The 14,739-nt window shown below is 30.4% G+C and overlaps 1 protein-coding gene across 6 annotated transcripts; it reads left to right on the forward strand.

The window, feature by feature from the left end:
* Window positions 1-8,503: 8,503 nt before the first annotated feature.
* LOC100786710 (probable leucine-rich repeat receptor-like serine/threonine-protein kinase At5g15730-like) lies at window positions 8,504-14,125 on the forward strand. 6 transcript variants are annotated; one of them, XM_014776151.3, is made up of 9 exons: window positions 8,585-8,767; window positions 8,874-8,930; window positions 9,807-10,182; window positions 10,983-11,136; window positions 11,583-11,709; window positions 12,141-12,226; window positions 12,304-12,375; window positions 12,539-12,739; window positions 13,549-14,125. In XM_014776151.3, exons 3-9 carry the CDS (start codon window positions 9,863-9,865, stop codon window positions 13,879-13,881), a joined length of 1,293 nt encoding a protein of 430 aa, XP_014631637.1. In that variant the 5' UTR covers window positions 8,585-8,767; window positions 8,874-8,930; window positions 9,807-9,862; the 3' UTR covers window positions 13,882-14,125. The 6 variants fall into 6 exon arrangements, with proteins under 6 accessions (XP_040871926.1, XP_006580996.1, XP_014631637.1 ...); XM_041015992.1 differs by lacking the exons at window positions 8,585-8,767; window positions 8,874-8,930 and adding an exon at window positions 8,504-8,521; XM_006580933.4 differs by lacking the exon at window positions 8,874-8,930 and having other exon boundaries at window positions 8,522-8,659.
* The last annotated feature ends 614 nt before the right edge of the window (window positions 14,126-14,739 follow it).

Here is a 14,739-nt window from a genome sequence, read left to right on the forward strand (position 1 = left end):
GGAACCCCTTTCTCAAATAATTGTTCTTCTTCCTATAGACGTCTCATTGGTGGTCTCATCTACTTGACTAATACCCATCTAGACATTACTTATGTAGTCCAACATTTGAGTCAATTTGTTTCTAATCCTACTGCTACTTACCAGCAAGCTACATATAGAAACCTAAGGTACATCAAGAGAGTTCTAGGAGCTGGTCTTTTCTTTCCTACAAAAAAAATTCCTCAACTTAAAGGATATATTGATTTAGATTGGGTCGGATGTATTGATACAAGGCATTTAGTCACTTGTTTTTCTACTTACCTTGTATCTTCTCTTATTTCATAGAGACCAAAGAAACAAGCAATTATCTTTAGAAGCTCCACTGAGGCTAAGTACATATCATTGACAATTGCTACATGTGAAATCCAATGACTCACTTATCTTCTTAAAGATTTTCTCATTCCTTTCATCCATCTTGCACTATTTTTTGTGATAACAAATCAACACTCCACATTGCTGCCAATCAGGTATTCCATGAAAGGACCAAACATATTGAAATCGATTGTCACATTGTTAGAAATAAAGTTCAAAGTGAACTCCTCGATCTTCTTCTTGTATCATTAGGATGCATACATTTTTACTAAAAGTCCTTCACTTTAGTTTTTCAGTCTCTTTATTTCAAGCCGGAAATGTTTAATATCCATTCTCTAGCTTGTGGGAGCATGTTGAGTAACTCTCATGACTCTGTATTAACAAATTTAAACTAAATTACTTACGGTTCTAAATTATCTTATGTTAGTTAACCAAGTTAGTTATCCTTATAACTAATTATAAATAATGTACTCAGCCTCCTTCACAATACAAATAATATCAGGATCATTTTCTCTTTCATTTTGTTGTAATTCCTTACATTTTTTTGCGCAATGACTTCTCTCCATTATGATTTGTTATTTGTTCTTCATCAGAGAATCAAGCTTTGTTACTCCCAAAATTATCACATGGGATTTGTCTATTTCGGCTTCTCAATGGGAACGATCAGACACAAGAGTTTCATATTTGCGTTCTCATGGCAACAATTTCTGGCCCCTCCAATTCTTTATTGGCTATATATGTAAGTGGTCACAAAAGAAAAAAGAAAAAACACTAACATATTAACATTGATCTATACGTACCACGTTCCCATTAATGACCAAGCCTCAAAATCTACCTGATTTAAGGTCTTGAATTCTTGTTGGTACCACACACGTATCCACCAATACGGATATTTTATAATTGGAACGTACTCTTGGCATTATATTTATATATGTATAAAGTCATAGATTAGATAGGCACACTGATTTTGACCCCTTGTTTCCTCCAACCACAACTCCAATCTATGTCCCATTACAGCGGATGGAACAAAAAACATAGAACTGATTCTTGAAAAGTGAAAGCAAATTGGAATTTTGATTCTCAGCCACGTGTAATAATATATGATGTGTTAGCTGGTTGGGCCTTTCTTTATACATATATATATAAAGTATTGTGTCTATATGCAAAAGAAGAATGGATAAGGTTTTTTTTTTTATAAAAAAAAGGAATGTTATGTTTATATTTTAAGTTCTATATTATATTTTGACTTATTCCGGACAAATCTAGACTCACTATTCCTCGTACGTCTTCAAAAATATATTTAACTCCGAAAGTTAGCACACGGTTGACCAATTCCTTTGATGAGAAATCGTTAATGCAATCATCACAATGTTATATATATATATATATATATATATATATATATATATATATATATATATATATATATTAAAAATAACACCTCAGTTTTGAATCTATTTAAGCATCGTGCACTTTTTATATATCTAATCAAGTTTCGATGCATGCATGCCTGGTTCAGATGTTCGATTGTGATGGCATCACTTAAAGAGATGGAACATTTTTAACGTGCTAGCGCATTATTCATATAATATGATTGTGATAGAATCTATTAAAGAGAGAACATTTATAATTTTCTATTGCATGATTAAATTATATAGTATTCGTTGACAAAATATTGAAATTAAAACGGTAAAATATAGATCATCATATAGCCCAAAGACAACATTTTTTGTAAGAAAGAATGTAAGAAAATATCAGTTTAAACAACTGAATTCTCTACTGAGAGAAGTGTCTGAATTTAATATTCAATGATGACTTCAATATGAATATATATCTCCAAACAAAAATACTTAGTTAAGAAAAAAAAATATATTAACGCAATTAAGCTTGTAACATTTGCCCTTTCCACTTTTTTAACGACCATTTTGGACGAAAAGATACAAGACTTTATTGATGGTCATTTATTATTAGTGTAAAAACTTTTATTATATCAATCAATTATATATTTTTATTGGTATGACTTTCAAGATAATTAATATAATTATTAATAAATTTATTATAAATAAAAATTTATTATTGGATAACCAAGTAAAATTATTTTGCATTGTTATTATATAACGTATTTTTCTCGAGGCAGAATGTGGGTAAGGATTAGCACAAATCGTTTTTTTATTTATTTTGTTGTCTGGAGTCCTTCTTAAATTGAAAGGAAGAAATATAGGAAAAGAAACGGTGCTTGATCGATTTTGAGTAAACTCAATAGAGGGAAAAGAAAGTAAGGCCCAATACCGTTATATAGAAGCCCAGCAAATTTTCAACCAAGGAAGAATTTAGGAGTCTCACGAAGGAAATTAAAGGAGAAAAGCAGCAAAGAAATTAAAAAAAAAATCTTATTTGAATGTGTTAGAAAATGTTTTTTTTTTATAAAAAAAAAACTATAGATTTAACCCAAATATATGCCTTCCCTGAAATGGGAGTGTGGAACTACTAAGTATTTTTTTTTCAAGGTTTAAAAAAGACTTCTTATGATAAAAGAAGAATAAAAAATAAACTATATTAAAATTAATTTTTTAATTTAACATATATATATATATATATACACACACACACACTCCATTTTCTAGTACTTAAAGAAAGTGACTACTGACATGGGGACAGATGAAGAATGAATTTAATTAAAGATTGTTTTACTTTTATACTGTTATTATAAATTATCACATAAAGAATTATTGAATTTTATAACAGCTCACTCATTCTTTCCACCGTTAGTGGACATGTAGAAAAGCAACCCAATTTCAATAAAAATAAATAAATAGAATGCAAAAAGAAAAATAATGCAGGGATAGAAAATTTGACACAATGATAACATGTGTCCATCATTTGGAAAATTATAATATAGTTGTAGATTTCTTTGACATGTATAAAAAATAAAAAAATAAATAAAAAAGTCAATTAAAAAACTAAACTAAATAAGGGGCAAATAAAACTCATATAAGAAGATGAAACAGTAAGAAAAAGAGATGAAATGTATCTGGTGATATTTTTTTTTCTTGTAGTCAAGATTTGAATTTTAAATTATTTCTTAGGACTCTGGGCCCTCCATGTAATTTATGGGCCCAAAGTGAAGCAAAACACAAATGGAGCCCAGCTAAATCGCAGTATACAATTATGGTTAATAATATTATGAAATAAAGGAAAACAAAAGCAAAAAAATATCCAAAAGTATATATGTCTTTAATATTTTATTTTAAATTTAAGATTTAAACATATTGAGTTTAAGTCATAGGGACTTACTAGAACTCGAATAACAAGTATACTTCTATTATTATCCCTTCTAATTCACGCAAATAAAAATAAATATAAAAACTATTTAATTTTTTCATTGCTAAAGCAAAACAAGGAAGCTAACAAGGATGAACATTGATGTGGAATAATATAACCACAGAAAAATGGCACATGCACTTACGTGTGTGAATCACATGGGTCTCAGAGAGACCCTACAAAGTCTGGTATTTTCTTCCTTCAAGCTTATGCAATATGATAGTTGGTATCTTTGCCTTCAAGTTACATACACGTGCCTACAATTGATATGGTCATACATCCATCAAATATCTCTAATTAAAATGAAATTATGCGGTTCATTACAGAAAATAAAATATTTACTTTTTATATGAGAAAATCAAATGCTGATATTATGAATACATATATAATAAACTAGAGTAACACCCGTGCTATGTAGAAGTAGGGGAAGAAAAAAGTTTCAAATAGTTGCTCCATACTTTTAATTAAAGAGAGTGTAGAGTAATAAAAAAAAAATTGGTGTGTAGGCCAATACGATTTTTATTTTTTTACAGATATCAACCATAAATAAATGTATGTAATTAATTAAGCTAGCAACATTTGTCTGGTTCAAAGTAGTCCTGAACATTAAATTCTTCTACAATTATTGTTGTACATTTATTTTTATGTTTTTTTTCTGATTTTATTTATTTCTTTGATGTTGTTTCTACGAATTCACATGATAAATAGACTGTGTAATTTATATGACATGAAGACATGAAGAAAATGACAAGTTAAAATGTGAGGGAAGATTAAACTAGCGTACTCCTATTGTCCAGAGGCTCTTCGTTATGCGAATGTATGAGGAAAGATTAAAAATATTTTTTTTAAGTTTAACAATTAAATTTGATTATATAAAATTACGGGAATTAAAAATAAGATTCATGAAAATATAAGAACTAAAATTTATTTTTTCCTTTTAATTTTAAAATTTAATTAGATTTTTTTTCTAATTTTTAGTTTCTAATTAGATTTTAAAAATACGTGTGTTGTAAATTCTGATATGACTTTCAATGAAAAAAAAAAAACACACTTAATATTTATTATAAGTTAATGACAGTTCTTTGTAGCATACGAAATCGATTATCAACGTTTGTAATCTTAAAAGAGTATAGTTTTATGTTGTTATATATACATACTTTTTTATTTTTCTTCTAATTTCTACACAGTTAATAAACAATAGAAAATATATTTATGTTGCTATATATACCTCTTTTTCTTTCTATTTTTTACTTTCACTTTTTTTTCAGAACTAAATAAAAAATCATTCACGGAATATCCAACTCGTAAAATACATAAAATATATTCAAAGTAATTACTAGTTCTGTTTGCAATAGATTCTTCTAGGAGTGTTTCCAATAGTTTTTATTTTAAAAGAAAAGTGGCTCGTTTACTTAGAAGGATAAGTAAATGTTCAGTTGCAACAGAGTGGTTGATAGCTTTGCCTCACTGACTTTTTCATATCAGGAATATATATGTATGATAGTTTAGTCTTACTTGCTTTTTCCAATAGGATGTTTGGATAGAGTATTTAAATTAGGGAAAATAATTTTTTAAAGAATTTAAAATTTTTAAGTTTAAAATTTTCTGTTTGGATATCCTGTTTATTGAAATTTGAAATTTTAGTATTTTAATAGATAATTCTTAATTAACTAATATTTTGAAATTCTAAATTCTTTCTATAGAGAACGGATTCTAAAATGCATTGCCTCCAACAAGTGAACCTTCTCGAACGCGTTCTTTGAAATATAGAGCTTCATTGTTGTCTCTTGAATCATCGGTCCTCCCTTCGGATCCACCTCCACCTCCAATATCTCCAACACCTAGTGCCTCATATCTCTACACATCTTTGTGAGTTCAACCAACTCCTTCGACCTGAAGCAGAACGGAGCCGTGCAATGCATGGTTCTCGTGATTCCCCATGCGCTCATCATATGGCGTTGTCTTCAGCATGTGAATCTCGTTCAGCTTGCACACGAGGTCGTAGAGGAGGCTCGACTTCTTCATTTGGCACTCAACTGAGAGAAGGATCCTCTGTGCTACGTCCTTGGATTTGTATCAAACTTAAAATTTAAAAAATAAAAAAAAAATAATTTCTTTATCCAAACATACAATTTTAAAAATGAATGAATTTCAATTGAAGCATTTGAAATTCTTTCCAAACATACTCTTAGAGATTGAATAATTCTTGCAATAAGTCTATTGTTGACAAGAATGATCTTCATGTAATATTAACTAAATGTAGAATGTAGAGTTGATCTTTCAAATATCACAAACTCTAGAGTAAATTTTAAAGTGAAAGATATATATATATATATATATATATATATATATATATATATATATATATAAAGAGAGAGAGATTAGTTAAAATATCTTATCTACTATTAAAATATATATGAACATAAATATTTATTAATATAAATATGAATATAATATATATTCATAAAAATATCATTTTCCTAAACAATTATGTTTATATCAATAAAATTAATATAACACGTTCATGATTAGGACTATAAACTTATTTGAATATATTTTGATTCTCACACATAAATATTTTAGATATTTCACACTTATAAATTAACACCGTGTATGACACGGATTTTTACACTAGGTAATACAAAATAGATGATATAACAATCATTATCAAACCTAAAAAAAAAAAACCTTCAGTTACTAATAAAGAATGCTTATATGATTACCCTTTTTGGGTTCAATTTTACAAAAGCTGATTTCAAATCTTAATTTCACGAACTCGATCAGTCTCATGACTTACGGAAACAAACTTGAAAGATTTTGCTTTTCTGGAGCTGTGTGCTGGGGACAGTTCCAACACAAACTAAAGGTTTTGTCGAGCTTTTTTTTTAAAAAAAAAAGGAATTATTTTTAGTTTAATAATCTAAATCGACCGTTCTGGCAATAATTAATTCCATCCCTCGATTTTGCTTGTTTTATATCTCTAGATATTCCTTCCTTTCTAAAATAACTTATGTTTAAGATTTTTTTTCATGCATATTAAAAACACTAATAAATAATTTACTTATTGAAATAATTTTTCATCATTGTTGTAATCTAAATATATAAATACATTATTTGTAACTATTAAAAAATTAATGGTAGAAGTTAAAAAATTGATAGGCACAATACTAAAAAGAATATTAAATTTATGTAATTTATTTGAAAAAAAATTAAAAGAAAAGTATTAATATATCACTATAAAGTAAAAACATCAATGAACGTAAATTTTATATGTTAAAATATCAGTCATTTTGGAATATAAAGAATATATAGGGCAAGTTATACGTAAAGTTAAAAAGTAATATTTGATGGATCCAGTACTTGCTCATTGCGGTGCTACAACTCTACCAAACAATGGATTAACACTTTGTTTGGTCAAAGCATCCCTTAATCATATTATAAAATGTACGTAGTCTTGTTTTTTTTCTTTCTTTCTTCAAAAGGGCCAAAATTGCTAGGTTGATCCCAAACTTCTCATTAAGTAACCAATATTATATAAATATTCTATAGATTGAAAATTGAAGAACAAAACTGCAAGAAAAATGTAAAATAAGACGTGCGCACCACCAAGGACTATTGCAGCATTATATTCCAACGAGTTATTGGGTGTCGTCCTGAAAAACTTTGCATTTTAAGATCGCAAAATCTTTGTTCATGACAAGCAATAAGATAATGTTGCTATAAAGTGGGTTGATTGAAATGCCCTTTCAAGGTAGTGAAATGGCAACCAAAAATATAATTTTAAATTAATATTGGCGTTAGTTTGAGAGAAAAGTCACAAACTATTTTTGTTTTTAGAAGACTTTTTTTGTTAACAATTATTGCAATGGATTGCTAAAGTTCAATTTGTGAATGATTATGATAAAAAAATGTATACGAAATAGAGTATGTTAAAAACTTAAAATCAACCCCAGAGTATGGTAAAAAGAGGACTCTATTTTATTTTTCATTAATTAATTAGGCTTTGAGACTTAAAATAATCTTAGTTAATTAATCAATGTCTCAGGAATTGATCAAAGTCATTTTCATGAAGGTCAGAGGCTGGCTTCATTTTGTTTTCTTCCTTGAATTAAATTCATACTTGGATTCATCACTTCCCTTTATTTCATATCACATTTGGTCATTTAGGTGTGTTAGGTTGACAGTTGGAGATGCTAGATAACTTCTGTTCTTATTTTCCCTAATTTTTTAATCGCCAAAGCCAATTAACATAGCCATTCACACACACTGTGCCATACTGTGTGATGCATGCAGTTTGGAATATAAGTACTTCTTAAAAAAATCCTCTTAGTTACTAAATGAGAATATATTAAATACTAGTGTTTTTTATGCTTTTAAATATTAAACATATTTAATTATTTTTGTTTAATTACTCATTTAATTATGATATAATTACAATATAATCTTTACATTTTATTCTTATGAGATGAGTAATAAAACTTTTAATTTAATACTTTCTCAATGAAAATTGTTTGACAAAATTTAGCATTAGTCATGAAAATTTCCAACGGGCCATTAGTTTACCTCATCATTGGTGGCATGGGAAAGAAAAGAAAGAACAAAAATCAGAATATCCAAAACAAAAAATCAAACTTGATATTATGATGATGCGGACATTAATTGCAAGCATATTACACAATGTATGTTACTTCTCTAGATGGATAATAACGCACACAGCACACAGCACACAGCACACGCACACAAAAATTTTGGTGCGGTTTGTTTAATCCAGCGTGGACCCAATCATTGCTGTGCAGAAGAAAAAACAATGAGCCAATGAATGAATGAAGTGAAGTGGTCCTTCAACAAAGTGAGGGTCCCACAAGTGTGTGCACTGTTCAAAGCACTTTTATTATGCTTTTGTTGTGTGTGACTGCTTCTGCTCATCAACCTTCATTCATCAGATTCTTCAATTCTTCTCTCTCTCTTCCACACTGTAGTTTATGAGGTTGTTGTTTTTGGAGTTCTGTGGTAACATAAAGTACAAGTGACTGTCTCAGGGTTGCCTCTTTTGGAATTTTTTTTTGTGTTTTTTTGTTTTACTTTGTATGAACTGGTGAGTTTTTGGTCCGACGTCGTACGCGTTTTTTCCAAGAACATGTTTGCTTTTTGGCCAAACGTTGTTGCTGTCAGTTTCTGATCTGTCTGGTTATGTTTTTCAGTAAAGGGTGTTTTGTGTTTGTGTCATTCTGTGCTGATGTTTCATTGCTTATTAATGGGTTTGTTCTGTCTCTCTCTCACTCTCTTGAATTTTTTTTATCCGCAGATGTTAGTTGTTAATTTTGTTAGAATTTTAGTGAGAGAGATTTGTTCCCTTGATCTCTTCCTCCCACCTTCTCTCTGCGAATTTTTATTTTTTTTTAAGGCTGAGTGGATGAAAGTATAGGGGAGGGAAATAGTTATCTGTATTTGGTTTGATGTGTAGCAATGAGAGTTGGATTTGGTGGAAGAGACTAGATTTCACATCGTGATAAACCACGATGTCTTGATTAGGATTGTCTCTAGAGGAAGATACATGTGAAAAACCAAAAAAGAATTTGGTTTAATGCAAGTACTAGCCTTGATTGGAATTTCATGAAAGAGCCGTATCTCATGAATCTGAACTTGTTCATTTTGTTTTTGGTACACTTGAGATTTGCCTTGTAGAAAGAATTCAAAGAAACCAAAATATGTATATTTCATTTGGGTAAAGGACTGGATTGAACTGCATTTTTTTGTATATGCTGCTTCTTCCCGTTTATGGGTGTTTGATGCCATTCCTTGTTTTCTGCATGATTGTGATTTTGATTAATTGACCATTTGGATTGTCATGATGGGTTGTTATCCAAAATCATTCATTTACAATTTGCTTTGTTGTTCAACACGGTTATGCCAAGCTGTAGCTTTTAATTTTTTGCTCAGTGTTGTGGTTTTGAATGATTTATAGTACAGAGTTTGTTAAGGGCATTGAAATCCAGAGTAATAGCCTACAATTTGACCATTTAATGTTAACCAATAACCATAATGAATCAAGTTCCAAGATTAACTATTACTACTGATCTCATGTTTTAAATACTAACCATGATTTGTTGTGTGCTTGATGTACCTTTTGGCAGGCCTATAAATGGATTTGATGATCAATAGGGAACAATAGCAAATCAGTGAAGAGGAGATGAAAGAGGAGTCAGTTGGACTAATTATTGGGGTTTCCATAGGTGTGGTTATTGGACTAGTTTTGGCAATTTTTGCATTCTTCTGCCACCGATACCATCGGAAGCGATCACAGATAGGCAATAGCAGTTCTAGAAGGGCTGCTACCATACCTATTCGCACAAATGGTGCTGATTCGTGCACCATTCTTTCAGACTCAACCTTAGGTCCAGAATCACCCATAAAGTCAGATAGACATGGCATGCCCTTTTGGCTTGATGGGTTTAAGAAGAGTAGTAGTAGCATGATCCCAGCATCTGGACTACCTGAATATGCATACAAGTAAGAGTTTGTTTCTTATATGAAGTTGCTTTCATTTGCCTTTCTTATACAAGTATACTTTGGACTAGTGGTTCTGTTTGGATAAATTTCTTTATAAACACTTATAGATGAAGAAAATAAGAAAGTAAAATGAAGTGAGCTTCTCCTATAAGCTACAATAAACTAATGCGCTTAACTTTTATAGAAGCTATCTCATCTTAGTTCTCTAAAAGCTAAGGTACATATAAAATGATTTTAGCTTATGATAGAAGTTCAATGCATTTTACCTTTTTATTTTTCTTTTCCTATAAGTACTCATGGAGAAAGTTATCCAAAGAGGACCAAACAATCAGAATTTTCTGTTTATTTTCTAAATGTGTAATGTGAAATGGTCCATTAAACTTGCATTGCATGCTTCTTGAATCATGATCCGTATATTTTGATGAGAAATACTTTCAAGTTATTAGGTTGAAACATTTGAAAATCAGACATTGAAGCAAAGGAAAAGATGGCTTCAGAACCTTGGTTTTATTACAAATATGCATTATACTTGTTAAAATAGATTCTTGATTTGTTTTAGGAATGTGCCTTTTTGACTCATGCTTGATATGCCTCGGCTACATAAATGCATATGCAAATATCAAGTTTTAACTCATCGTATCTGTCTTTCTAGATACATCCAAAACTAAATATTTAGTTTGAAAATGTTTAAAATTTAGTGAACACAAATTGTTACTAAGAGTGGAATTCAAAATGTTTGAACTCTATGAACCGACTGCATTTTTCATTCTTTCTATTGAATGTTTTAATTTATGCTTCAGGGATTTGCAGAAGGCAACACATAACTTCACCACAGTCATTGGAGAAGGCGCATTTGGTCCTGTTTATAAAGCTCAGATGTCTACCGGTGAGACTGTTGCAGTTAAAGTTCTTGCAACTAATTCTAAGCAAGGGGAGAAAGAATTTAACACAGAGGTAGGTTGCCAATGTCATTTTCCGTTACTTTGGCCACTCCACTGATAGAATTATGCTGTGTTTCATGACATAAATTTCAGGGCCAAGCGTTTTTAGATTTGGTAACTTCAGAAAATTTATGAAGTCAAACTGCTGAAGAAAATATTGATGTGAATTAGTAGTATTCATGTATAAATATCATTTTGGAAAATTACAATATAAAAAACATGACTATTTCCATATCCTAAATTGGAAAAACAAATTCTGTTGTTTCTGCTGTGCTACTAAGATAATTAGTAAGTAAATAGTTAGGCATGTTTACTTTTAGCTGAAGTTAATGACTCTTGGAACAATTGGTGATAACAGTTTTACAGTCCTTATCATATACAATCACTTTCTGTACTTCCTTTCTTTTTACTCCAAGAGTCATTTTCAATTGTAACAGTTTATGATCTACTTTTTTTCAGGTCATGTTGTTGGGAAGGTTACACCATAGAAATCTGGTGAATTTGGTTGGATATTGTGCAGAAAAGGGGAAACATATGCTTGTATATGTATACATGAGTAACGGTAGCTTGGCATCCCACTTGTATAGTAAGTCATCTATCAATCTTTTTGCATGACATGCATAGACTGTTCTTCTGTAGAAACTTTTGCCCCTGATTGTGTTTATGCAAATATGCATCTATAAGCAAATTTCTTTTGTCCCTGGTCAAAAGCCAGAAATTAATCTCTTAAGATACAGAGATTCATTTAAGGGACTAACCACTCTCAACAAATGTTCTTCCATAAACACGAACCTGGGAGTCAAACCCCCTGACCATATGTTATTGCCTTCAAATTATTTTGCTCTAGGTCCTGTTGTGAAATAGTAGTGTGTTATTGACCGCCTTTCAATTGATGCATTTCTTTTTCTTTTTTTCCTTTTTTTCCTTTTTTTTGTTTCATTCCTTTCAGATGCATTTGGTGCATTGGATTTGCAATAAAAGATTGAATAAATATGGTTTTCTTGTCTCTATATTCAGGTGATGTGAATGAAGCACTGTCCTGGGATTTGAGGGTTCCCATAGCTTTAGATGTGGCAAGAGGCTTGGAATATCTTCATAATGGGGTAAGTTTCCATGAGATCTGCACATATTTAATTATACTTTGTATGTATATTGTTAATTATATGTACTTTCACTTCAGGCAGTTCCTCCTGTAATCCATCGAGATATCAAATCTTCCAATATTCTGTTGGATCAATCCATGAGAGCCAGGGTATGATGATACTCATCCCTCATATTTCATCACAAAAAGTAGTTTGCACCAAATATACACACCCCTATACAAAGCTAAATTACTAACTATTCATTAGTGTTGTCATAATCATTTATTGCTTTTAGGATGCTTCTTATTCTGTAGTTAATGTTGAATCAAGCAGGTTGCTGATTTTGGACTTTCAAGAGAAGAGATGGTGGATAAACATGCAGCTATTCGGGGTACCTTTGGCTATCTTGACCCCGAGTATATATCTTCCGGAACATTCACTAAGAAAAGTGATGTATACAGTTTTGGGGTGTTGCTCTTTGAAATTATAGCTGGCAGGAATCCTCAGCAGGGTCTTATGGAATACGTTGAGCTTGTAAGATCTCTTTCTCTCCCTTCAAACCATATTGAGGACAATGGTAGTGGTTGTTACTTTTGGGAGATATATAGTGCATACCATACAAAACAATTTAAATTTTTGGAAGAAATCTGTTAGGGTCACATTCACTCAGTATCCTGAGAGTACTAGGTAAAGATTATTTAGTACACAATAGTAATTGTGTCTAATTGCTTAAAAGTAAGTATTAAGTGATTTTTGTATTAGATTTAATGGTCATGCACTAACATTATAAAATACTAATCTCAAATGACTATTGACATGATTTTTAAGTTATTGTAAAAATCCTTAAAGTTATCATAGATGATGGTTTGGCATAAGATAATAGTGTAAAACTGTTTTACACGGTAAGTATAGAATCAAATCTCTCTTCTTTTTATTTTTTGCTATTATAAAAAAAATTCAATAAATACTTTCAACTTCTGTTTAATTAATCATGGACTTGTTAAGACAACTTAGACACGGTTCTTTCAGTATTTTTTTCAATTAGAATTGAAGTTTTATTTCAGTAAATGACATTATAAAAGCTTAAATTAAAGGTTAGTACAAGTTACGAAAGTAAAACTTCAATTCTAAGAATAACATCTAAAGCACCTAAAGTACCAAATCTATTATTAGCTACTTGATGACTCTATCTGATGAAAATGTCACATGGTTGAATGAATGATCATTGTCATGGTCAAGAAAGAAAGCATGTCAAAGTCAAAAGTAGTTGCTGCCTTTGTTCTCTTAACACATCATGCACATATCATTTTCTAGGCTAACCAATGCAATTGATGGATCATTAGGCAGCAATGAACACTGAGGGAAAAGTTGGGTGGGAGGAAATCGTGGATTCTCGCCTTCAAGGAAACTTTGATGTCAAGGAACTCAATGAAATGGCAGCACTTGCCTACAAATGCATCAACCGTGCCCCAAGTAAACGTCCTTCTATGAGGGACATAGTGCAAGTGTTAACAAGGATACTTAAATCAAGGAACCATGGGAGTCATCACAAAAATTCCTTGTCAGCCACAGATGAAGTTTTCATTGACACTGATCAGCTAGAGAACAAGATTTCTGTTACTGACCACAGGAGAGAAGAGTCTTTGGATAGTGTAGCAGAGGTGTATGAAGTGTAGAATATGGTTTTAACTTAACCTTTTTTTTTGTTACATTTCATTTTTTGATATTGGCTTTGGATGTACATGGTTGTAGATTTGGTTTGTATACTGTTTTGTAAAATGTTCTGTCCATTTTTTTGATATTCCCTTAGTTATATTGTCTTGCTGAAATGATATTTCAAAATTTGTATTGTCACAGGTATATCAGGAACTAATTTGGTTTGTGATACTCTAAATGTCACTGACCCAAATGATTTTTGCACATGGCAGGACTCCAAAATTCTTATACCAGTATGCTTTCACCAAAAGTTAAGAAAAAGATAACTTTCGTTCATAACAGGTGGACACATTAATTCACTTTTCATACCCTATAACAATTTGCATATTATAATTTGAAAAATGATACCGGGTAACATTTAATGTTATCAATGAACTCACTGTGCAATTTCAACAAAAAATTATAATTTGTTGACCAATGTTCTTTCCATCAATTGTAACGCCCAATTTTTTTTGTAAAATAAATTAAAAATAAATTTTATTTAAAAATAAATAGAATTTAAAAAAAATAATGAGGTTTTTATAATTAAATAAATAAAAAGAAAATAAATTTATTAATTAAAATAATGGTTTGAAGGAAAATAAAAAAGATATTTTATTTATTCATTTGATGGTAAATAAAATAGAATTCTTATTTATAAAATAAAAGAATAGGATAAATAATAGGTTGTGAGTACCCTAGCTATAAATAAAGAGACCGATACATCTTTAAGCTTTATTTTCCTCTCAAATTCTCAACTACATTTTCCCTTCTCTCCTCCCAATTTTTTTTTTCGCACACACTCAAACTTGTCTCAGTGAAACAATGATATCGAACTT

This window comes from Glycine max, chromosome 6 (genome assembly GCF_000004515.6).
Source record: "Glycine max cultivar Williams 82 chromosome 6, Glycine_max_v4.0, whole genome shotgun sequence".
Classification (NCBI taxonomy): Eukaryota; Viridiplantae; Streptophyta; class Magnoliopsida; order Fabales; family Fabaceae; genus Glycine; species Glycine max.